At 51.1% G+C, this 21,767-nt stretch overlaps 7 protein-coding genes across 7 annotated transcripts; 3 read left to right on the top strand and 4 right to left on the bottom strand.

Annotated features, from left to right (window-relative positions):
* Positions 1 to 39: 39 nt before the first annotated feature.
* On the bottom strand, positions 40 to 1,528 carry EI97DRAFT_416571 (uncharacterized protein; the record flags this gene model as incomplete). The annotated part of the gene is made up of 2 exons (XM_033796896.1): positions 731 to 1,528; positions 40 to 688 (listed from the first exon to the last, which is right to left on the bottom strand). Exons 1-2 carry the CDS (start codon positions 1,192 to 1,194, stop codon positions 40 to 42), a joined length of 1,113 nt encoding a protein of 370 aa, XP_033655104.1. The 5' UTR covers positions 1,195 to 1,528.
* A 232-nt stretch (positions 1,529 to 1,760) lies between these two features.
* On the bottom strand, positions 1,761 to 2,670 carry EI97DRAFT_441599 (putative alpha/beta fold family hydrolase; the record flags this gene model as incomplete). Its single annotated transcript, XM_033799707.1, has 3 exons — positions 1,761 to 1,955; positions 2,031 to 2,244; positions 2,297 to 2,670. 3 exons carry the CDS (start codon positions 2,668 to 2,670, stop codon positions 1,761 to 1,763), a joined length of 783 nt encoding a protein of 260 aa, XP_033655103.1.
* Positions 2,671 to 3,240: 570 nt separating this feature from the next.
* On the top strand, positions 3,241 to 4,579 carry EI97DRAFT_466399 (NAD(P)-binding protein). The gene is made up of 2 exons (XM_033801533.1): positions 3,241 to 4,075; positions 4,135 to 4,579. The coding sequence occupies exons 1-2, from the start codon at positions 3,600 to 3,602 to the stop codon at positions 4,523 to 4,525; spliced, it is 867 nt and encodes a 288-aa protein (XP_033655102.1). The 5' UTR covers positions 3,241 to 3,599; the 3' UTR covers positions 4,526 to 4,579.
* On the bottom strand, positions 4,553 to 6,702 carry EI97DRAFT_466398 (cytochrome P450; the record flags this gene model as incomplete). Its single annotated transcript, XM_033801532.1, has 4 exons — positions 5,643 to 6,702; positions 5,157 to 5,598; positions 5,003 to 5,109; positions 4,553 to 4,949 (listed from the first exon to the last, which is right to left on the bottom strand). Exons 1-4 carry the CDS (start codon positions 6,314 to 6,316, stop codon positions 4,553 to 4,555), a joined length of 1,620 nt encoding a protein of 539 aa, XP_033655101.1. The 5' UTR covers positions 6,317 to 6,702.
* Positions 6,703 to 6,985: 283 nt separating this feature from the next.
* EI97DRAFT_396432 (pre-rRNA processing protein Utp22) lies at positions 6,986 to 10,685 on the bottom strand. The gene is made up of 2 exons (XM_033796338.1): positions 10,319 to 10,685; positions 6,986 to 10,270 (listed from the first exon to the last, which is right to left on the bottom strand). The coding sequence occupies exons 1-2, from the start codon at positions 10,664 to 10,666 to the stop codon at positions 7,124 to 7,126; spliced, it is 3,495 nt and encodes a 1,164-aa protein (XP_033655100.1). The 5' UTR covers positions 10,667 to 10,685; the 3' UTR covers positions 6,986 to 7,123.
* Positions 10,686 to 10,841: 156 nt separating this feature from the next.
* Positions 10,842 to 13,107, top strand: EI97DRAFT_466396 (cystathionine gamma-synthase). The gene is made up of 8 exons (XM_033801531.1): positions 10,842 to 11,003; positions 11,060 to 11,154; positions 11,201 to 11,941; positions 11,988 to 12,323; positions 12,372 to 12,562; positions 12,611 to 12,794; positions 12,847 to 12,889; positions 12,937 to 13,107. The coding sequence occupies exons 1-8, from the start codon at positions 10,938 to 10,940 to the stop codon at positions 13,045 to 13,047; spliced, it is 1,767 nt and encodes a 588-aa protein (XP_033655099.1). The 5' UTR covers positions 10,842 to 10,937; the 3' UTR covers positions 13,048 to 13,107.
* Positions 13,108 to 15,401: 2,294 nt separating this feature from the next.
* EI97DRAFT_457560 (uncharacterized protein) lies at positions 15,402 to 16,843 on the top strand (the record flags this gene model as incomplete). The annotated part of the gene is made up of 3 exons (XM_033800831.1): positions 15,402 to 15,940; positions 15,991 to 16,374; positions 16,423 to 16,843. 3 exons carry the CDS (start codon positions 15,402 to 15,404, stop codon positions 16,841 to 16,843), a joined length of 1,344 nt encoding a protein of 447 aa, XP_033655098.1.
* Between the last annotated feature and the right edge of the window lie 4,924 nt (positions 16,844 to 21,767).

Here is a 21,767-nt window from a genome sequence, read left to right as displayed (position 1 = left end):
TGGGCTCGATGCTATTGATATTCATGCCTTTCCCCGCAATTATATCATCCCTCCAGGCTTATACGCCGGCTGCGGCAAGACATCCACGACGCCAAAGTTGCCATAGAAATCCACATTCGCCATACTCTCCCTCCTCCTCTCGGAACGGCCCATCGCCTCCTCCAGATCCCGCGCAATGTAAATTTCCATGGCGCCGCTTTGTTCTGTGCCCTTGCTGTGCTCGACGAGGAGTTTGTAGCCAACGCCCGACGGATCGTTGATATCTTCTTCATCCGGATTTCCTTTATTCTTCTTTTTATCCTCGCCATCACGGGCAGGACCCCCCAACATCCCCAACCATCTCCCTTCCGCGCCCCTCTTACACACTTCCTCCAGGTCAAACAAATCCTGCATAGAGAGCTGATACGGCACCCTCACCATCCCCTTCGACTGTGTCCAGAAGAACAATATCGACAGCTGAATCGTCTCTATGCGCCCCGCCGTCTCCAACATCCTCCCCATTGTCCGCACAAGGTCCTCCACCATTTCCACATAGTACTCCCTTCGCGCCGCACGCGCCGCCGTGCTGATTCCCAGACCCGTGGGAAGAGCGTAGTTCCACTCGACGTAGAACCTCACGTGGGCAATTTCCTTCAGCATGGATAGCGAGCGGACGTGTGGGGAGTATTTGAATCCGGATACCGAGCCGCTCGTACCAACCGTCGGTTTTCGCCAATCATGAGGATTCGACGGGCTCCGCGAATTGCGCAGCTCGACGTGCAGAGTGATGTCGCAATGGCGCCAGTAGCATTGCAGGATTTCGTCGCGCAATTGGCGGTTTATGAGGAGCAGATAGGGAGGGAGGCGGGAGGGGAGGGGGACGCTGGGAGCGTAGCCGAAGGTGTCGTGGGACCAGGGCTCGTGGATCATGTCGGCGGACCAGAAGGGGGTGTGGAGGGTTGGTCGGGCGGATTCATCGTTGTCGCGTGAGGGAATAACATGCTGGAATATCTGCTCTCGGATTTCGCGGGGGAGGGCGAGGAGGTTGGAACGGAGTGTGCTGGGTGTGAGGTCGAGGAGGAGTTCGAGGTCGCGGAGGAGGAGAGATTGACGCTCCTTGGAGCAGTCTTCGACGCTGGATTGGGAGAGGATGGAGAGCGTGGAGAAAGTTTTTGGGGTTTCCTTGGCGAAGGTGGTGGTAGGTGGGGTGGACATGGTAGATCCTGGAGATTGGGAGGGAGCGACGTTATGTCTTCAGCGAACTCATGCAAGGACGAGTTTGCAAGTTGAGGGTTAATAGGGGTTCAACTGTTTTGGGGGTGCTGGCTGCACGTCAGGGAGGGGCATGCACACCGGGTATCAGGGTCGGATGGTACAACGAGAGGTGGATATGGTGGAGAAGAGGAGCTCTCCAGAGTAATGCGGTTACTGTGTGAGTAGAGGTGATTGGAAGAGACATGTCTGCGAGCTTGTAACTTTCAACAAGATGATCAGTGGATCTGGATTTATTTGAAAAAGTGAAACTGGGGCCGAGGGGTGAGGCTGTGTGTGGCGCCGTTGCACCGCCAGAGCGCTGGTTGAACCGTGCACCGATATTTCAACGGTTGAGATTGTGGAGTTCAGGGGTAAGACTTGGCTTTGCTGAGCCCCATGGCATTCGTCTGCATACATTTCCCATAGGAACCAACCTACCTACCTACAGTACACTGTTCAGCTTCTGAAAGAGAATATGGGATATGCCATTCACGCGTCTGAAGCATGATTGCGCCCTCGCTCGCCTTTTACTTGACCAACCGCCCCAGGAAATCCAAGAACATCTTCTGGCACTTCTCCGCTTCAGTGACATATATCTCATGTCCAGGTCCATCAACAACTTCCAAACGCGCTCCAGGGATCTCTTCTGCAAGTTTCTTCTGATCCTCCAGCTTTGCAGCCGCGCTGTTCGCGGGCGCGAGTATAAGTGTTGGAACACGGATCTTCGATAGAAAAGACCGAGCATCCAAAGTGGTAAGGAATTCTGCGTATCCAGCTAGACCTTCACCGTCACTTACACTGATTTGGTCAAGGTACCATGGTAGATAATCCGGATCGGAAATTGGTATGGTGCCTGGAATCTTACTTAGAGCCTCGCACCAGCCGCGTGAGCCCAGCTCTCGGCATGCTGTCGGCCAGTCCTTTTTGTCGAAGGCGAAGAGCTTCAGTGCTGCTTCTGGCAGGTGCGTTGGAGTGGAGCAGATTGTCAGAGAATGCAGTCTCTCTGGGTTTCTGATGTAGGTTGTCAGGACTGAGGCATCTCGCCTCCCTGATACTCACTCACCTCGCAGCCAACATCTCCCCCAACATACCCCCCGTCGACTCTCCCAGAAAATGAACTTTCTCAACTCCCAGAGCATCCAACGTGTCGATTATCTCATCGAGGATCGTATGAACGGTATACTCATATTCGTCTCCTGGGTTTGGGTAACTCGAATACCCATGTCCGCGCAAATCTCTTCGAATCACTCTATATTTCCGCGAGAGCACAGGAATCCAATGGTACCAGAATTCCGCATGGCGTCCGAAACCGTGCTGAATGAGGATGGTATCATGCGCCTTCCATGGATCAGCGAAATCATTCTCTATATAGTGAGTCTTTTGTCCGTTTCGGTGGACGACGTATGTTCGACCAGAAGGTGATCTCTCTAATGGCATGATGGCAGCAACTAACCGATGGTTATGGTTTTCGTGGACGTGATTACTACCTTTCTAGTAAATATGTGGCTCTCCCCACACTGCCCCACAATTTGTGAATTGAGGTGCGGCCAATATCATGAAAGGAGAACTAGGTGTGTTTACACCCAAAGATTTCGTGGAGAATCATATTTGCTATTGTAGACGGTTGGATTTCGCTTGTACTGCGCCGTGCCTTTCCGAACCCATGACCCCAAAGTAATAAGCACCCATTCTAATCCTCAGCTAGCATATAAAAGGCCGCTCCTTAATTAATTCACATTTAGAGAGGTCCCTACACCAATGCACGCCGCCGTTGTTGCGACAGAAATTATTTGACCTAGGACTTGAGGAAAGCCTCGAGGTAAAACATCCTTATCACTGCGAAAACAGATTCCTATGCATCTGGTACATCTACGGCTAACCCATGTATAAAAGTATAGAGATACCGTGCCGTATGGTTACGGAAACAGTTCGTGGAATGACCTCCTCGGCGAAGGGAAGCCAACCTCGGGTAACATGATGTAGGTTGACATTCACCAGGTAACTCTACTCTCGATTGAGTACCCTAGTAGAAATAGGTCCCCTATCAATCCCTTTACCTTTCCCGTCTCCTAACCCGAGAGTGGGATCTATACCCCGCATATTGAGCAAGCGGTCCCATTCTGTCGTCGTTATGTGGGGTCCTACATCCCTGTAACTCTCCACAACCCCAACAAGCACCATGTATGAAAGCGCACATAATGGACAGACTTGAACATTTTTTTTACTAAAGACTACCCACAAGTAAATATCTGCTAGAGACTGCTCAGACCATACTCATACATCATTCAGTAAACCCGTCGCTCGCACCTTTCAAAACACCCCTTCTTGATCGCTTACCCCGACCGACATTCACATCTGTCTTCCAAATGTCCAAACCCGTTGCCATCGTCACAGGCGCCGGGTCCGGCATCGGCCTCGCCATCGCGACGCACCTACACTCCCTAGGATATCGCACCGTCATCGCCGACATGAACGCGGAATCGGGATCCGCAGCCGCCGCATCCCTAGGGCCAGACGCAACATTCATCCAAACCGACGTCTCCAATTACCGCTCGCAAGCTCTCATGTTCAAGAAAGCATTCGAATGGGGCGGAAATCGATTGGACTTTTGTCACGCGAATGCCGGTATCGACGATAGGCAGTTGTTGTATGAGGACTTGGCGGAAGAGGCGGCCGTGGATGAAGAGGGGTTGGTGAAGCCGCTGAATACGAAGACGATGAGCGTGAACTTGGAGGCTGTGATTCAGGGATTGTGGTTGTTTAAGTATTATGTCAGGAGGAGCGAGGGACCGGGGAGGGGGAAGGGGAAGTTTGTTGCGACCAGCAGTTCGGCGGGGTTGTAGTAAGTTGTTCTTTTTTTTGTGATGCGCTAATTGGGAAGAGTGGGCTGATTATGGATAGCTATATGACGACAAATCCGCAGTACACCGCAAGTAAGTATGGAGTTGTCGGTTTGACGAGAGCAGCCGGACCCGTGTTTGCGAAAGAGGGGATAACGGTGAACTGTATCTGCCCTGCTTTTATTCCAACGAATCTTTGTCCACCGGAAATGTTGGAGGTATGGCCAAAGGAACACATCACACCACTGTCAACGGCGGTAAAGGCGATTGATGCGTTTTTGAATGATGATTCCATGACTGGACAGGTTGTCGAGCTGTCACAGGAGAACATATACTTCAGGCAGATGGTGGATTGGGCGAATGAGAGTCAGAAATGGATTGGTACGGAGAGCCTGGCGATATGGGATAAGGCGTATGCGAAGGTACATGAGAAGAAGAAGGGTACTAACTAGTACTTCCATTACCATTCAAATACAGGATCAGAATCTGATGCCTTCTTTTTCCGCCTTCGCAAACTCCTTCCTTATGATCTCTGCATGCTTCTTCGATCTAGGCAAGATATCACATTCGAACGGCTCCGGTACGGCCATGAACCCCCTCACCATGGCCTGCGTGGGCTCGATGAAGCTACCGTCGGGCGCCTTCTTCTTTCCGATATTGAAACCCCATAGCACACGGGAAATATTGATATAGAGCGATCGTTCAGCAACATGCACACCTGGACAAGCTCGCCGACCTGCACCGTAAGTGAAATGGTCGCGCTCATAAGGATCCGAGATGTTCATGTACTCAGCTGCAGGAAGAGGTCTGCTGAGGTACCGATCGGGGTTAAAGTCGTCAGGGTTGTCCCATAGCGTAGGGTCCCTGTGAATTGCCCTAAAGAACGTGTTCAGTCACTATCGTGCCATTTTCCGATCGTTTAATCTCACCACCAATTCAGGACTGCAACAGAACCCTTTGGGATGAAGTATCCATTGTACCAGTCATCTTCAGATGTTGCATGCGGCATACCGAATTTATTCACTGGTCTCCACCTCTAATCTTACCGTCAGCACCGTCTGAGAACAGGTGATCATCACTTACAAGTACTTCTTTAATCAGACTCCGCACATACGGCAGGTCCTTCTCATCCTCCCAATTCGGCATGCGGTCTGAACCGATCACTCTATCTAGCTCTTCTTGGGCCTTCTTCTGCGCTTCAGGAAATAACACCATACATAGGACGAAATTGTTCAATGTCGTTCCCGTAGTCTCGGATCCAGCTTCGATAAGCCCACCACATGTGTATGCAGCAGAAAGATCGTCAATACCGTTCTTCTGAGGGTCGTTAAGATAGAAGGTCTTGGTGAAGCAGTCGCGTGCTTCGCCACTGTCAGTTTCTCGCTTTAAACGATTCCAGAGGTCTAGGTATATCTTGCTGTCATGATCAAAGACATGCTTTCCAAATGTGCGCCAGTTGCCGAGCAGCTGTTGGGGAAGCCAAGTGAGGGACGGGAAGCTGTCAATTGCATGTGCACCAGGCGCTCTACTTCTGTCAGCAGGAATAACAGTACGGAATTTTGAACTCACGTCATCTCGGTGAAGTTGTCGATGATATCATATATCTTTTTGATCAGAGGATCTTGCCAGGACGGAATCCGATACCCGTAAGTCACAAGCATAATAACTGACGCTGAATACCTCCGATTCTGATGATAGAAATCCTTCGGACTGTCCAAGAACTCAACCAGCAGCTGCTTTGACTCAAAATCCTGCACCGGCTGATATTTCACAGATGCGTTCAGATTCAGCAACGCATGACTATGCTTTCTTATACTTCTCCACCTCGCCCCATAGGGCATAAACAATTGTCGTCTTCCCGCACTAGCGACGTCTTGAGCGAGTGGAGCCGGCGACCTGGATGAATACACGCTGCTCTTCTTGTCCATGAGGTCTTTGACGACTCTGGGTGAGGAGAGCCAGACAAAGTCCGTGCCCCCGATTTTGGTGTAGAAAATGTCGCCGTATCGCTTGTGCCATTCTATTACTTTGCCTCGGACTGCTTCCGTGTCGGCTAGATCGAACATGTTACCCACGAAGGGAAGGCCTTTGGGACCGGGAGGGAGCTTGCGCCTCCGCGGGTCTTTGAGGACATTGGGGACGAGGAAGAAATACGCTGTCAATATAAGTAGAATGGGAGAGGAGATGATGAGTCCCGCTTTCCAAAGCAGAGGAGGAATTAGCGGAAGTACAAGTAATGCCATGGTGCGACGGGAGACGAGTTCAGACCAGCAAATATATTGAAACAAACCTACGGACTCGCTTCTAACAAATCCATCTCGAAAATGCGCTCCGAATACATCGTTATAGGCATCGTCGGGTTGTACCCCTCTTCCAGTCTCCCCCACAACCTGATGCTGGGCGGCCCCACACAACCTTGATGGTCTTCGATTCCACTGGTGAACAGCTGACTCGCTTTATCAGGGCCGTACTTTTGTCCATCTGGGGATTTTCTCAGTACTTCAAGTCGACAGTGTAGCTTCTATGATTTGCATGGAAGATGGACATGGAAAAGGGAGGAGCACGGAAGAGACGTCTCCAGCACACGGTCCGCACGAGTCTGGCCATGGGCTGATACCGCACCCCTTTTCTGGTAGGTACGACAATCGTTACAGCCAGACGTAGTACCAGAGTGCTGTGATCGTGGCGAAGCTCTAATAACAGAAAACACTGTGTATGCATGGTTTTCCCTCAACATGCCGATGAATTCTCACATTTTCGAGTCTGTGGCGACTCTTTTCAGGCGTGGTCGTACCACCTCGGGAGTGATAGGAATGCCCTGCTCCGTATCATGATTCTGACATGGGCGGGTGCGCTCTCTGTACTGTGTAAGAGCGGGTTCTGCGCGAGGGTACCTAGTATGCCCACGGTGCAAAAGATATCGATTTTTAGAACTATGATTGATTATGATATCTTACGCGGCTCATGAACTTATACAGTTCAATTACCCTGGTCGCGAGACCAATGTATACAACATGCGGCATAGAGCCATCAATATCTATTGTAGGTCTTTAGTTACGAAGCTCAATCGAAGCAATCATCTCTCCGCCTAATCTCTTAATCTCATTACATATCGCTCCCTTATTGATGTCAATGTCAGCACCAGCATCCTCCTCCTCACCCTCTTTGTCCTTCGCTGAACGTTGAGGCATGCTGTTCCACCCAGGCTTGACTTTCCAAGACCTTCTTGCGGTGACCATAGGGTTCCACAAACCAGCGATGACATCGAAGTTTTCCGGGTTCCAGAGCCAGAGTACAGCATCACCATAGATTTGTCGCAGGTCCTCGGCAAAAAGAGCCGCAGGAGCATACCCGACGTTCCGCTTGTCTTCCTCGGAGAGAGAGCCTTGCTGCACTGCTAGGTTCTTGAACTTGGGCTCTGTTTTCTTCGTCGATTTAGTGGAGAACCTTGACGAGAGGCGGATGATGATGTCGTAGTCCCCAAGATCGGAAACAAAGAGACTTTCGGGTTTGAAGGGGTTCAAATCTTCACCAGGTCCTTTGCCGTTCATGTACGCTATCAGACTGTCTTCATGTGCTCTCAAAACATTTGTAGCAACGCGTGAAAGAGCGGTCATCCTGGCCGCCACAACCTTTTCAGGATTACCCCTGTCACTCCACGTCGTCCCATCATTGTCCAAATTCGTTGCTGCAAACAGTACAACGCGATTCATCGCCGGATCGATGTGTCGCCAAGCTTCAAACCGTGTCTGGATCTTTTGCAGTTCTTGAGTTCCCAGACTCCCGTTGGCTTTCTCTGTTGTTCCAAGCTCACCTGAGGGAGCAGAGACGGACGAGGAGAAGTCAACAACTAGAGGTACATGTCTCCAGTCCCATCGACTCATCCACAACAACGTTCTCAAGAAGCCAGTTGTTGCGGTGGAAGGAACACCCCAAGGGTAAGGTTGAAGGAAAGTGCGCACGACCATAAGTTCGATAAGCTCGGTCGAAAAGTGTGAGGACAAGAGGTGCGAGGCAAACCATCGTTTTGTCAGTCGTATCGAAGGTGACAGAGCCGGATATCGTGTACATAGGGTTTGCAGAGCCTGTGTATGGGCGGGAACATGGACATAATCTCTATTGTAGATAGCGAGTGCTGAAGCAGCTGACTCCCGTGACTGGTTATCCAGCGTCTTATCTTTCAGCTGACGCTCCAGCAGGGTTGCTTCGCGCTCGTGTTGTATACGCAGTCGAAAAGAAAAGCCGGAGGGGAGGATGATGTCAAGATAGGCTTGATTCTTTGAGGGCGAGGACTGATTCTCAAGTCCCACTCGAGTGACATACTCGGGTCTCTCTTCGGCTAACAGATCCGACAGCTTGAGGAAGAATGCGACTTTTGTGCGTTGGATTGCGCAAAGGTCATCAGGCCAGCGAGCGGAGACCTCAAACTGAATGACTATTGACGCCGGGGTCCGCATGGAGTCAACATCAACCGCTGAATAGCGCAGTTGTGGATCAGCTGCTTTGATATGGCGAATTTGAAGGGGTAAGCCCTCAAGACCCCGGATGTCCTTCTCTAGATTGGCGAGAGCGTTCATCCTTGCAGAAAAGGCGAAGACACCTGATTGACCCTGCACACGACCAGAGGGGATGATGGCGGCGTACGAATCGAAAGTGAAGCTTGCCCTCTCAGCTGCCTGTGCACTGATATACTTCTTGAGAGTGAACTTGATGATCTGTTCCATGACGGGGACCGATGTGTCCTTGACCGACCACACTACGCTCTCGAGAATGCTACCATCCTTGAACCGTCTCAGCTCGGCCTTCTCGCCCCAGAATTGGCGAAACGAGGCTGCTTCTTTCTTGTTCTCCGCGGCAGGTCCAAGATCAACTGTGCGATTCGCGTTGGATGGACTTGTACTGAGGACGACTAGTACAGACTTGTGTTGACTCTCTGGAGGCCTCTTTAAGGCTACCTCCCAGGTATCGTGGTCCGGCGCTAGTAGGTCCAGAGTCGTGACCCTGTCAGTAAGGGCTCGCGTAAGTGTGTTGTAAAGGCTACGAAGCTTTTCGAGCAGAGCTTCATCGTAGTCTTCACTCACGGGATCTACCTCCAAACTAGACAAAGGAATTCTCAAAACTGCGTCATAGTGAAAAGTCAACAGGTCCGCCTTGAGGATGAAGGTTGACTCAAAATGATCTGCCGTAGAGTCGCCAAGCATATCAATTGTCGCCTTGGCTTCATTTTGCAGCCGCGAGTATGACCAGGGCGTCATTTTGAAGAGAAGGTTGAGATTTCGGGGTCCGTCAAAGAAAACAGGGGCGAAATTTGTCTTTGGAAACGTGACGTCGCGTACGTTGAAGCCATAAGGAGTTCTCGTTAGGCTGTGCTTCACAAGAAACTGTAGAGTCGCCTTGAACAGCTGGTAGCTGCTATAGCCAGTTGATAGCGGTGGAGTGCCTGCACCTGGTGTAGGCTGGAGGAGTACGGCCATAAGCGCGGCCCATTCAAAATTACCAAATCCGCCTTTACGTATACGACTCCCAAATCCGCGTTGTCTTAGCCAGATACGACCGAGGATACAAGCGTCTTTAAAGGCTTCGCATTTCGCCGCAGCAGAGTGGAGAAGCTTGAGATACGGGGTAACAGCTACATCAGACTGAAGAGTGGCGTTGTAGAATGGAGTCGGCCCTGCTGCGTTGCTCGTCTCCTCCTCAGACGCAAACTGAGAACGTATGCAATTTGCCCCGGGGCGCAGCTTGCTTTCGGGGAAGGTGTTCTCAGGAATAGCGAGGAGAATCCGAACCACGCATTTGGAGCTGGAGAAGTCGTCCGCGCCGTTATCGCCACTAGGATGCACAACCAGGACGGGCTGTAGTTGATTTCCGTTCAAGCAATCGAAGGAGGTCTTGAAATATCCTGCCTTGGAATTCTGAATCCCAGCAGCTACACAGGCCAAATAATATGCTCGTTTGTAGAAGTATCGGTAGTTGAGGTAGTCCTTCTCCTGAAACAGCGTCTTGGGCATAGTCACGACAAGGTCGATGGCGAAGTCCCCGTCCGTCCTTGTCGCAGTCTTTAGAGGGAAACTGCCCGTCACGTTTATGTTGGAAGGTCTCTCATACTGTAACTTGTACTTGGCGTCTTTCGGTGGGCGTGGGTTCGGGAAAGGGACAGCGACGCCTTCAGAACGCAAGGCAGTCTCAGCGTCCACAATCTAACCAGAGTGAGCTTGAGTGGCAAATGTGTTCGCATCGTCACCTACCGGCAACGGCTCCCGACTGGGAAGCTGCTCGATTATGGTTTTTATCTTTCGCATGGCAGTCTCGACCAGCGCTGTCTTCTTCCCGTATTTGAACCTGACTTGATCAAGCAGTTCGTCAACCTGAAGCTTGAAGATGTTTGACTTAAACACCTCGGACGTGTAAACGCCATCCTGAAGCGCGAGATCGGATTTAGTATGCGACGGCTTGGGTTGTGCTTCTTTGAACGCTGGAGTATGGCTTCCACTGTCAAAAGGCGCGCTGGGCACCCCGCCCGCTTCTCCCTCGGATTCGGAGCCGTTGTCGCTATCATGCCGTAGCTTTCTTCTTTTCGTTACAGGCGCTGCCATATTTGGTGTTGGGAGAGGAAGTCGTATTTTCCTCTGCACAACAAAAAATTCCCGACGTTCAAGTGTGGCTTGAGAGAACTGGCGGTGCAGTGGCTGATGCGCGCTTATCGATAACCGCGTAGTGTCTAGCCGAAGTCGGACGCAGACTCATAAACTGTTAGGTTGGCTTGCCACGCTTCTTCATGATCGCAAATTTGTAGCTTCCCCTATTCCTTCTACATTCTGCTTGTCAATTGCTCTATCTTTCCCCTCCGTTCCCAGCCTACTCATCATGACAGTACCAATCGCGGAAAACGATATCGATGTTGGAGAAACCCTGCCTCCGATGACCGAGCACGTGAGTCAACACTAAACGTTTGAGGCTGTTTGAGCATCTGGCTCATAAAAGTGAAGGCAGTCAGTGTGTCATTGCCTACGTGGAGAGCAAATGTCGGATATGAAGAAGGCGAAGAGTGGGTGGTCGCCAAAATGAAGACAGGTTATCCAAGGTCCGCGGGATTTGAGTTCATCCTCACGAATCTGCTGACTTTCCAGGTTTTTCATTCACAAGTCCATTGAAAAATTCACAGCAGCAATTTTGGAAAAGTATGGTCGACCCGGAGAGCGAGCCTTGCTTTTTCCTTCCCCTGCTGTGGCTCGCAGGTGTCAAGACTTCTTCAGGGCGCAGGCCCCTGAATTGAGCCCTGCGCAAGTGAGAATCATTGACCTTGTCCCTGCAGCAGCAAAGGAAAGGTCAGAAGAACTAGCTGTTATTTCTCCAAGAATCTCAGCTGTTCTTTTCCCTGAGGACGCATTCCGGACGGGAAAGGCCTTCTGGCAACACTCCGGTGACGGTATCTCCAGCAGACGAGCAGAGTATTGCCATGCATTGTTTCTCGAGGGAGGTCTCATTGATTCCCCAGCACTTGAAGAGATGTCGCGGTTCTGCAAAGGTCCGAGGAGGTATCAGAGGAAGACATCAGTTGACATCACGAATGTTTCGGCGGAAACTCGAGATCCCACTCAATTCGTCGAGGAGCGCTTTGGCAGGAACCTCAATCTGTCATTGACGAAGAATGCAAAATTGGCTGTGCGACGTCGAATTGCTGGCTCGTTGACTGCAGACGTTGAGCTGTCCGAAGCTCTGGCCTTGGAACGGGACATGGAGAAAACAAGACATGTAGCTGGCTTCTCAGAAGATGATGTTTACCTCTATCCCTGCGGAATGAGCGCAATCTTCAATGCCCACCGTAACTTGTTGGAGAGCAGGGGTCAGCTTAAAAGCATAGTCTTCGGGTAAGAGTTTGCGTTTGCGGAAGGCCCACTTTACTCACACCTTCAGCTTTCCTTATATTGACACCCTCAAAATCGCCCAAAAGTTCGGCCCAGGTTGTTTATTCTATGGATTCGGCTCTTCGGAGGAGTTGGATGACCTGGAGAAGCGATTAGAAAATGGGGAGAGATTTCTAGCGTTATTCACCGAATTCCCTAGTAACCCCCTGCTGAAGTCTCCCGACATCCAACGCATTCGCCATTTAGCAGACAAATACGACTTCGCCGTCATCATCGACGAGACCATTGGAAACTTCCTCAACGTGAACGTTCTCCCTTTCGCGGACATCGTGGTCAGCAGTTTAACAAAAGTCTTCAGTGGAGATAGTAACGTCATGGGCGGCAGGTTCGTGCCACTATTCCAATACCCAGTTTCTCTGCTTAGCATCAACAGTCTCGTTCTCAATCCGAAAGCCAAATTCTATCAACAGATCAAGAAAGTATGGGACGCGGATTATGAGGACAACCACTGGGCGGAGGATAGCCTCTTCCTTGAACGCAACAGCCGTGACTTTGTAAAACGAATCGAGCGGATCAATGCCAATGCTGAAGCCATCTGCGATGCCCTCCTCGGGCACCCAAAAGGTGAGGATGCAATTCTCATGACAGCAACGTAAACTCATCTCTCGACAGTGAAGCAGGTGTATTATCCAAAGTACAGCCCCACGCGCCAGTATTATGACAGATGTCGTAATCCAGGAGGCGGTTACGGAGGTCTCCTATCGGTGACTTTCCACACGAAACAGGACGCTGTGGCTTTTTTTGATAACCTGGACACTGTCAAAGGTCCAAGCTTGGGCACCAACTTCACGCTTAGGTGAGGTTATGATACTGCATGCATGAGTGAAAGCGACAATTAACCGTGATAGTTCACCTTATGTGATACTCGCGCACTACGGAGAGCTGGACTGGGTAAGTGCCTGCACCCATGCGAATTCACGACCGACTAATCTCTGTAGGCTGCGTCATGGGGAGTCGAATCTGATCTGGTTCGCGTAAGTGTGGGTTTGGAAGAAGCCAACAAATTGGTTCAGGTTTTCCGCCGTGCGCTCGAAGCGATACCTTCATGACTACAATGTAACGAGTGATCACTTGTGGGAAAGCACAATATGCATCCTGTCTACACCCCGAAATTTGCAACGCTACGACTATGGCACACTGTGATCTGGCAAAAACTAACGTTACCCCTTTATCGCTTTGAGAGCAGCCGCCAGCGCTACAAAAGTATTTCCTCTCTTCGCGGCTGCAGATTTCTCTGCCAGACAATAATGCGCCAGCAACAAATACCCTGTTACTTCAGTCGGAACCGTACCACCTGACCTGTTGGGAGCTTCCTCTCCTGACTAGCTCTAAGCACGGGGAAAGCAGGCCAAGGATGCTTCCCAAGGTTGGCCACTTCACTTCTCTGGACGAGCAAGAAGAGGCGCCAGAACGCCGACAGACATGGGGTTCAAGATGAAAAGGAAACCATGCGATGAACAGCGTTCAGAGGATATTTCCTTTTTTGTAGGGAAACTCGGATTAAGCAGCTATTGGATGGTATCGATGGACCACCATTGATCACGTCACTCCCTTTACCGCGGGGCCAAAAAGACGCCTCCCGAGCCGCAATACAGGGTGACGCTTCTGACACCACTCTTCTGCAGTAATCTGGCCGTAAGAGGGGACAGATGTTCGGTGGTGTTTTATCGTGCTCCACAATCCGTTTCAACGTGGATCAATCTGTCGGAATCGTCTCCACGTGCACCATATCAGGCCAGCCATCTTCGAGGCGCCCGACAATGTGCCATACCGCAGCAACAGCAGCTGTAATTTTCTGGGACGCTTGTCGGGCAAATAAAGCTGATTTTGGGTGAAAATGCAGTCTGTCATTTCGGGCAAGCCAACGTGGACAAATATTTGACATTCGATTCATCTCGCCTTGCTGCTGCGCCTCAAAGTCCCTGGCCTTCTAAAACACCGCCAAAATGTTTGTCGAGTTTTGCCAGGCGTAAGGAGCATAACGGACATCGCTCGGACTCTGTTTTACTTCCGTTGGGATAATGCGTTACATCTTTTGTTGTTGTTGGACGCCGTGATGTGGTCTGTGGATCTTTGACGAGCCCGTTTGCAGTGTCAGAGTTCATCACAGGTCTGACCACTTCCGGACCAACATTTTGTTACGACCACAGGGGAATAGCTCGCAGTTGATTACCGTACAGTTTTGGCGAGTTATTACTGCTGCTCACACCCTTCGCATTCGACTTACGTTAGCTATAGCCAAAGCCGCCAATGAGTTTTGACCTTGGCGTTCACAAGTGCTTACATCCCGAGACGACTTGGAAGAGCAACCTCACGTGTGGTCCGCGAAAGATGCCGAAAATGATCAAATTCGATGAGATTGGCGCCGGGACACTTTCCGAGGCGGAGAACACACTGGCAATCACACTTGCCACACTCTCGACAACCTCGTCCACCCTTTTTGACACTATCAGCCTCTGTCTGGAGATCGTCTTACTGCACCACCCCCTACAGCATGCAGGAGACTACTGCGGATTTGTCGCCATCTTTTGTAAGATCATTCTGGAATTTTCAATTCCGACAGCCGTGGCGGCTCCAGCGAGACGGCGATGACATGCGCACGTGCTTCCTGCACGCCCACGAGCACAAGCGCGAACTCGATGATGCTCTCTCAAGTAGTCAGGATGACCGGCGATACGTTGATACCCGCGTCTGAGACTAGCTTTCGGCCGTTGAAGCAACGTAGGTAGGGCACGTTCAAGTTTGACGTTGAGCACTACCAACCAAACAACTTGAGCAACTGCGATTCGAACTTGTCCACTCAATTCACCGCTGAGAGGAAAGCAGCATCCGCACGATTTGTCCGTGGTCCGGGGTAACGTGGCCTCCATAACGGGAATTAGAGGATAGCTACAGGCACTACTGCTTGGATTCAAGTAAATGCATCCATTCCCAGCGATGCGGTCTCCCCAGCTTTCTCGCCCTGGTCTGCCAAACTTCAAGAGAGAACGAACGCAGAGCGCTTCTTTCGTCAGGCCCTTGACCCCCGTTGTTGGAGGCTAGTCACTACCCCTGCCCTTACGCACGGTCTGAATGCAGCTAAGGGTAGAATGCCAGAGCACGTTCCATCCCTTGAAGGTAGCTTACCGTCTGGGCAGGGGAGGTCGTTGTTGGAGACTTGCGAGCCACCTGTGAAGCTTAGATACGCAAGTCGCTGGAGATATATGAAAGTCCGTGACATGGCCCAGGCACACCTGGAAATCAGACCCAAACAAGTCTGCCTCGCGAATATCTTTCTACTCATTCATACCATAAGGCTGCCATAAAGCCCTCACCAAACTGCTCTAGTCAATAGCACCAAGTGTACGTTCACCCCCCTGGTACTCAGCCTCTCCCATATGTGGCCGACTCTTCCCCGGTGATCATGACCCTCTGGTCTCCAAAGCATTCTTCAAGATCGACCACCATCTCACGAAGACTCAGAAACCGCGCCGACCAGAACCTCTCTGTTCAGCCACCCGAACTACCGCGCTTTAAGGCCCCGCGCCCGCACCGTGCCGCAACAGCACTCACCCCGCGCCAGGCATCTGTCGATTATCAAACCGAGCAGGCTCATCCATCCGTGTGGGATCCATCCGTTGCCCCAGAGACTTTTCCACGTAGCAACATCTCGAATCCTTCAGGACTCGAACAAAACGCGCCCTCCCAGCTGCTCCTCCCACAGTCTCTTCACTTGGACTTCACTCCTTACCAATCACCCCATCAATCTTCGACCGACTTAGTGTCCCTACCCACGCAGAACGATTCACAGAATCTCGAAGCACAACCGACCTCACATTCGCCACTCATCCCCACGACTTTACCTTCTCTACCGAGCGATCAGGCAGATCTGAGATACGGCCTTGGCCTCTCTGCAGATTCTGAACAGGAGCAGAATCAATCATTAAATCTGCAAGACATGAGGTAGGGGAATATACTTTGCACATATGGTGAAATTGCTGACATGAAGACAGTACATTGGGGTATATGATGCCAGCGCAGTACGGTTCAATGAACCACTACGGTGACCAATCCTACCAACAGTCGTACGCGGATTCCCGCGTATCTTCACATCAACCTACAAGCTCGGGGGCATATATACCGGGCTATACTTCACGTTCCCCCGCAGCAGACCAGCGATCAAATATTCTGCCGCCATACCAGCAGCCGTCAGTGCCTCGCAGTCCATATCAACAGCCGATAGGGTCTTTGCGGACCAGTCCGGCACCCATGTATCCGCCTGCGTCTGGCGAAGCTGTGCTTAATTCCTCTCAATCGTACCCTTTTCCTGCCTTACATCCAGGCCTTCCAGGACAAGTTTTGTCGCCACTCCCCAGTAACTCACCTAGCTACCCACCGTACGAGGAAGCCATTCATTTTCGTGGATATATACTGACAGCCAGTAGAGCTCCCATTTACCCCCCGACCACCTATGAAATCAGCGGCTACAACACCTTGCCATCGACGATGTATCCGCCTTCCTCCGCTGCCGCTAGCTATCCTGCCTACGAGCCGTCACCAGGACTCGTTCCTCCTAACAGCACATCTGCCTCCGGCCTTCCTTCAACCCCTTCCACCCCAGGGAACAATGTCCCGCCCCGCGTTTTGAACACGCGGCCGAAGCCCCAATGCTGGGAGCATGGCTGCAATGGGCGGCAATTCTCAACCTTCAGCAATCTGTTACGGCACCAGCGCGAGAAATCGGGCACCGCAGCCAAAAGCTACTGCCCACGGTGCGGGGCGGAGTTCACGCGTACCACTGCTAGAAACGGCCACATGCAACACGAGAAATGCAAGCCCCGTCGAACGTCAGATTCGAGCAGGTAAGCGGTAGGGCTGAGCATCGGTGCTTGGTCTGCTGCCGCTTTCGTTTCTCGTCATCTTCATACACATGATATCCAGGACCTGATGCGGCGTAAAAGGCGAAATGGATAATGTAACTATGGGAATCTGATTCGATGCGCTATGATTAGGAAGAGAGACTGGAGAGAGCGGTCTGAATTTCCCTAACGACGCTATATTTCGAATTTCCCGGCGCAGGCTAAGGAAAGGTTCACCGACCAATATTTCAGAGCCGGACATGGTTCGCATTACGCTCACCTCAGGTTCACCGCGGCAAGGTTACCGCAGCAAGATTTAGAGGCGCTTTTTATTAGACTTGGATTCTTCGCATGGGAACGGAGTTCTCCTTTTCGTCTCCCTTTTCGATTCTGGAATTCATACATCGGTTTATCCATTGACTTCTTGGTCGGTCGCCCCTCGAGTTCTTTTGGCCTTTCGGTCAGGGAATGTGGCTCAAGAGCTGAGACCGCACAACCTGCATCATTTACACTCGGAGTATAGATAGAATGGTCATGTCATATCCCTCCTTATATGTCACGCAGTCTCTCTCGTCAGCGACAGAACCGCATGCATTGATTTTACGACTTTGTCTGTCTGGAAGAGGAACTTTTCTAGAAGCACTTTCAAGCTCACCTGCTCACCTCACTGGAGCCGTCAGACGGCTCCTTCAAGCCAGCGGTTCCACTCGCTCCCCGCAGGCGCCTCCAAATCCCACCTCCCATCCAGCCCAAGCAGCAAGCTTAATCATCCCTTGCCGCTTGCTGTCTCGTGGCCTTCTGCTCCAACCCTCATGGTCCAGCATGGGTGGCTGCACAGCCCAATCGCCAACGCATTCTCTCCCCGCTTACGCCGATTGCCGTTCTGGGACTCGCTTGATTTCCCGGTCGAGGAGGGGGCCACTTTTAAACTGTGGAGAGGGTGAGACTTTGATTTTGGGGGGAGGGGCGAGAAGCCTTGTCCTGACTCTCCATGCGACTGGGCTGCAGTAGTGCCGGTGCTAAGAATGATGCGCTGCGACGATGCTTTGACGTGGGGTTTTTATTTTGCGGAGTTAAAACCTACGGCCGATTAGATCTGTTTATGGGTGCGGGAGGCGCCATTCCTTCGACGATTTTGTTTCCCCAATTACTGTACAGAGTATGCGAGTATCGCATTAAATAGCAGCGTCATGCTTTTTGGCTGGAAATCGGTTTCATAGTGTTGCCGTCCCAGTAGTACATTCACCAAACACTCGTACGTATCGTCAAAACTCTCCATTCGGCAGGTGTTGCGCCACCAGCCCAACAGCAAATAGCGACGTTCTAGTATTCGGACGTGCATTGCCAAGCTGAAGGTTGGAACTTGGAACTTGGAACAGGTGCTGCATGTATCGGAAGAGGGATAGACGTCACATCGCGGTCTTGGTTGTGGACGTCCACTTCGAGGTCGTGTTGGCGTGTGTGATGCTGCATTCTTTTCGTGCGAGAGAATGCGGTATTATTGGTCGTTTAAATCAGCCAGCATGTTCTGAAACTGCACCGCCTATCCGTACTCTGATGACTGGGAGGTTTAATCCAACTGATCATGGTTCATGCTCTGCTGAATCTGCAAACAGCAATGCCCAGTGTTCTTCGGTATATTCTGTACTCATGTCCCTGTTCAGAGGTGGAGAGTTTCGAATGGAACAGAAGCACCAAGTTCCTTGTAGGGTATAATTACCCTCGCTTACTACTGTGTACGTTTGCAGAGCCGGGACTTGGAGCGCAAGGGTTCGTCGTTCAAGATGATCGCAACGGAACTGCGGGAAGGATGTTGGGGGCCGTACTGCTAGTCAGATGGCGCACTTGCATGTCTCCAAGTTTCCTCCCTTCCCTGTTACGGATATCATCCGAGGATGAGAAGCTTCGACGTCTTTTCTTTGGCAGCCGCTGCCCTCAATGGACAATTTGGCGAGATTCACACACAGTCAGACATGCCATAGGGCTGCATCTGTTTCACTGCATCTGTGTCACGAAGGGCCGTTTTTAAGGTCAAAAAGCGGTCGTCTTCCATTACAGTATTGAAAAGGGCCCGAAACACTCGACCTTTGGACCCGGCTTGCCGCCGAAATAACTAACGGCGGGCCACTACCGGTACCGGTAGCGCCAGCGCCATTTACAAGGGTAGCCGCAGGTGGGACGACAGTGTGCGTTGCTGCATGGGCTGCATCAACCGGCGTTACCACACTCCAACACATACCCAACCGCAACACGAAACGAGAAGTGCCGTGGTGGAGTCGAGTCTGTCGCAGCATCAGGCAGCGCATTAGTATCTGATTTGGGTGCAGCTCGACAACGCTGAAGTCCAGTTAACACTTTTATCGATTCGCGCAACCACGGCCTGATTGTGTTCGTATTACGATAACCGCGGCAATGCTTTAGAACGATCCTAACCCATCGTCCAGCCCTACGGGAACCCGAGGGGCTGCCAATCCCCGTTTAGCGTCCACTTCCCTCGCCGCTGCCAGGCTTGTCTGCAGCGAAGCGAAAGAAATACCCATCAATGAATGCTAAGCAACGGGAGGAACGACAAAGAATGGCGCTTGGAGAGATCTTTTTTGATCCTTTGAGATACCGATGTATCATCAGGGAGAAAGTTTGAGAGTGCAGCATGCAATCACTGACTGGTTCATGGTTCGCCGCGCCATTGTGGCGAGGCTCTACGCGAGGCGCTTTCGCTGACCCAGAGTCCCAATGCAGTGGGTGCAGTGGGTGCAGTGGGTGCATGCTTGGAGCTGCCGACCGTCAGGAGTGGAGAGAGCGAGCTGAATCGAGATTGGCGCCTTGATTCACTTGTAGAGTTAGTGCCGACAATTGTTATTTACTAATCGCGCTATGGAAAGCACCTACAAGTCAACAGAGTGTTGAGTAATACTTGTTGTTGAAAGGCAAGCTCCATACGCGCCGTTCGACCCCCAAGAAGAGGTCCCGTGGTGGACACTGGAAAAGCATAGCCAATCCCCGCCTGATTTGATGCATGCGACTCGGTAGGGGTAGGTGAGCGCATTCATTTTGATATACTTCTACTGGTAGCGGCTCTGGAGAGAACACTTGAGTGAGGGGAACAGAGCTATGAGACAGACAATGCATGGGGCTGGGCGACCTGAGGAACCGTTGCTACCATGCATCTTCACAATGCTTCATAGATGCAGCTGCCAATTTTCGTGGTTTTTCATGTCAAACTTGCAGTTCGAAGACGGAGGGAAAACGCATGGATGAGTGCCGCTGGGGAACAGCCATTGACCAGTAAGTAGCCGGCGCCTACTCGAGGACGCATGCATCATGCATTTTCATTTTTTATGGCAAGGCAGCGTAATCTCTTCTAGTAAGTCCGGTTCCCCGTACGGAATATTGCTGATACTATCCACTGTGGGAGTGTTTCAAGTGTGTATGCTGGAGCCGACTCACTTGAACTGCGACAGGGGCTTCGCAATGAGCAGTATCCAACGTCAGGATCTAGATTCATATTCTTTCTGACCACAACCCGGTCGTACAGTTGGTCCATTGGGCGTCTCCTAAGGCATTCACTATGTTCAAGTTAGTAGCTAGAAGAAGCCGACATCGCGATCGGTGAAATCGACCTGAATTCGCCACGATTGTGAGCAATAATTCTCTTGCGAATGTTCATCTTAAAACTGGCATCAAGAGTGGGGATATTATTAACCAATGGGTAACGGTACTAGTAGCTATTAGTCTTTTAGCTAATTTGATTCTGGGTCACAGTCACTGTAATTGTCGCCGGTGAATTGACTCGGTTAAGAATGCGCGCACAGCTCAATTTGTCAGACACTGCAATATTGAGCTCTAAAGCTAATTATCTCATTGGTCTTTAGCAGTAGTCAGTGTGGAAAACTGTGAAGAAAAATGAGACCGTTGATGAAGGTAGGACGTAGCCATCATCGCCATGCCCTGTTCGACGACACTGGAAAGTAGTGAAACGGGACCCACCTTTGGATAGAAATGTTGACTGTAATAACCAAAGGAGAAATATTATACATATGGTAACGGTGGTAGACTATGCTCAACTGTAAACCACTTTGTAAGCCACTCCGGCCTATGTGGCAGGGGGAAGTTTCACTGCTCGGAGGGGATATTTGGCCGTGGCCTAGACAAGAGCTGGAACCTATAAAGGTGATGGAATACATGGGGATGTCTTTTTGCACGAGCCAGAGCCTCAGGGAGGTCATTTGAAGGCGGCCGCGTTGGGTCAGTCTGTGAGAGCTTCGATTTGGCCAAGTCGCATAACGGAAAAGGGATCCATTTCAGCTTGTTCATCAATGGCGCATTCCCGTACCAAGAACGCAATTGTCTGCGGCTAGTGAAAGAAACAGCTGAAACCAATTTTTGTGCTTTCATATATCTACAGACCCTAGTGCCCGAGAAGTAGCTGTGAGCAGGTTTATAGCTCCCACTTTGCGGCTTGACACATTAATGGCGGGACCATGCCAACTTCATCATACATGGATTCCGCTGTTGTAGCACGCTGGCTGACCGTCCAGGTTTAGATGGCACAAGTGATATCAAGGTCCGAGAAAGAATGGAGACCTGAAGCCACCCTGCATGCGAGACAGGAGGGAGTATCATTAGTCATCCCCCACGTGCCAGACAATGACTCCAACGGGGAGCTCGGGCCAACCTTAAAACAACCTCTCCTCGTCCTCACCACGTATACCTTTGACTACCATCCATCGTACAATTTGCATACACTCCCCTGATCATACGCACCCCTAGCTTTTTCCAATGTCTTTTGATCTGCTACAGTAGAGCCGGCAGGCTTCTCGATCGCCATTGTCCAAGCCACTGCTTCAAGCGTACCCTTCAGGACTGACTCACCTGTTGTTTGCCATCCAGTTGCGCCAAAATGCTCCCATTAATGTCACGATTATACCAGA

This window comes from Westerdykella ornata (assembly GCF_010094085.1).
Source record: "Westerdykella ornata strain CBS 379.55 unplaced genomic scaffold EI97scaffold_7, whole genome shotgun sequence".
NCBI classification, from domain to species: domain Eukaryota; kingdom Fungi; phylum Ascomycota; class Dothideomycetes; order Pleosporales; family Sporormiaceae; genus Westerdykella; species Westerdykella ornata.
This window is presented reverse-complemented; position numbering and strand designations above follow the sequence as displayed.

Excerpts from the sequence above, each read along its gene's own strand:
- EI97DRAFT_466399 (XM_033801533.1), top strand. The coding sequence starts at position 3,600 with ATGTCCAAACCCGTTGCCATCGTCACAGGCGCCGGGTCCGGCATCGGC. Across the intron at positions 4,076-4,134 it reads AGCAGTTCGGCGGGGTTGTA|CTATATGACGACAAATCCGC; the intron begins GTAAGTTGTTCT and ends GATTATGGATAG.
- EI97DRAFT_396432 (XM_033796338.1), bottom strand. The coding sequence starts at position 10,666 with ATGGCAGCGCCTGTAACGAAAAGAAGAAAGCTACGGCATGATAGCGAC. Across the intron at positions 10,271-10,318 it reads CCAGTCGGGAGCCGTTGCCG|ATTGTGGACGCTGAGACTGC; the intron begins GTAGGTGACGAT and ends CACTCTGGTTAG.
- EI97DRAFT_466396 (XM_033801531.1), top strand. The coding sequence starts at position 10,938 with ATGACAGTACCAATCGCGGAAAACGATATCGATGTTGGAGAAACCCTG. Across the intron at positions 11,004-11,059 it reads TGCCTCCGATGACCGAGCAC|GCAGTCAGTGTGTCATTGCC; the intron begins GTGAGTCAACAC and ends ATAAAAGTGAAG. Across the intron at positions 11,942-11,987 it reads CTTAAAAGCATAGTCTTCGG|CTTTCCTTATATTGACACCC; the intron begins GTAAGAGTTTGC and ends TCACACCTTCAG.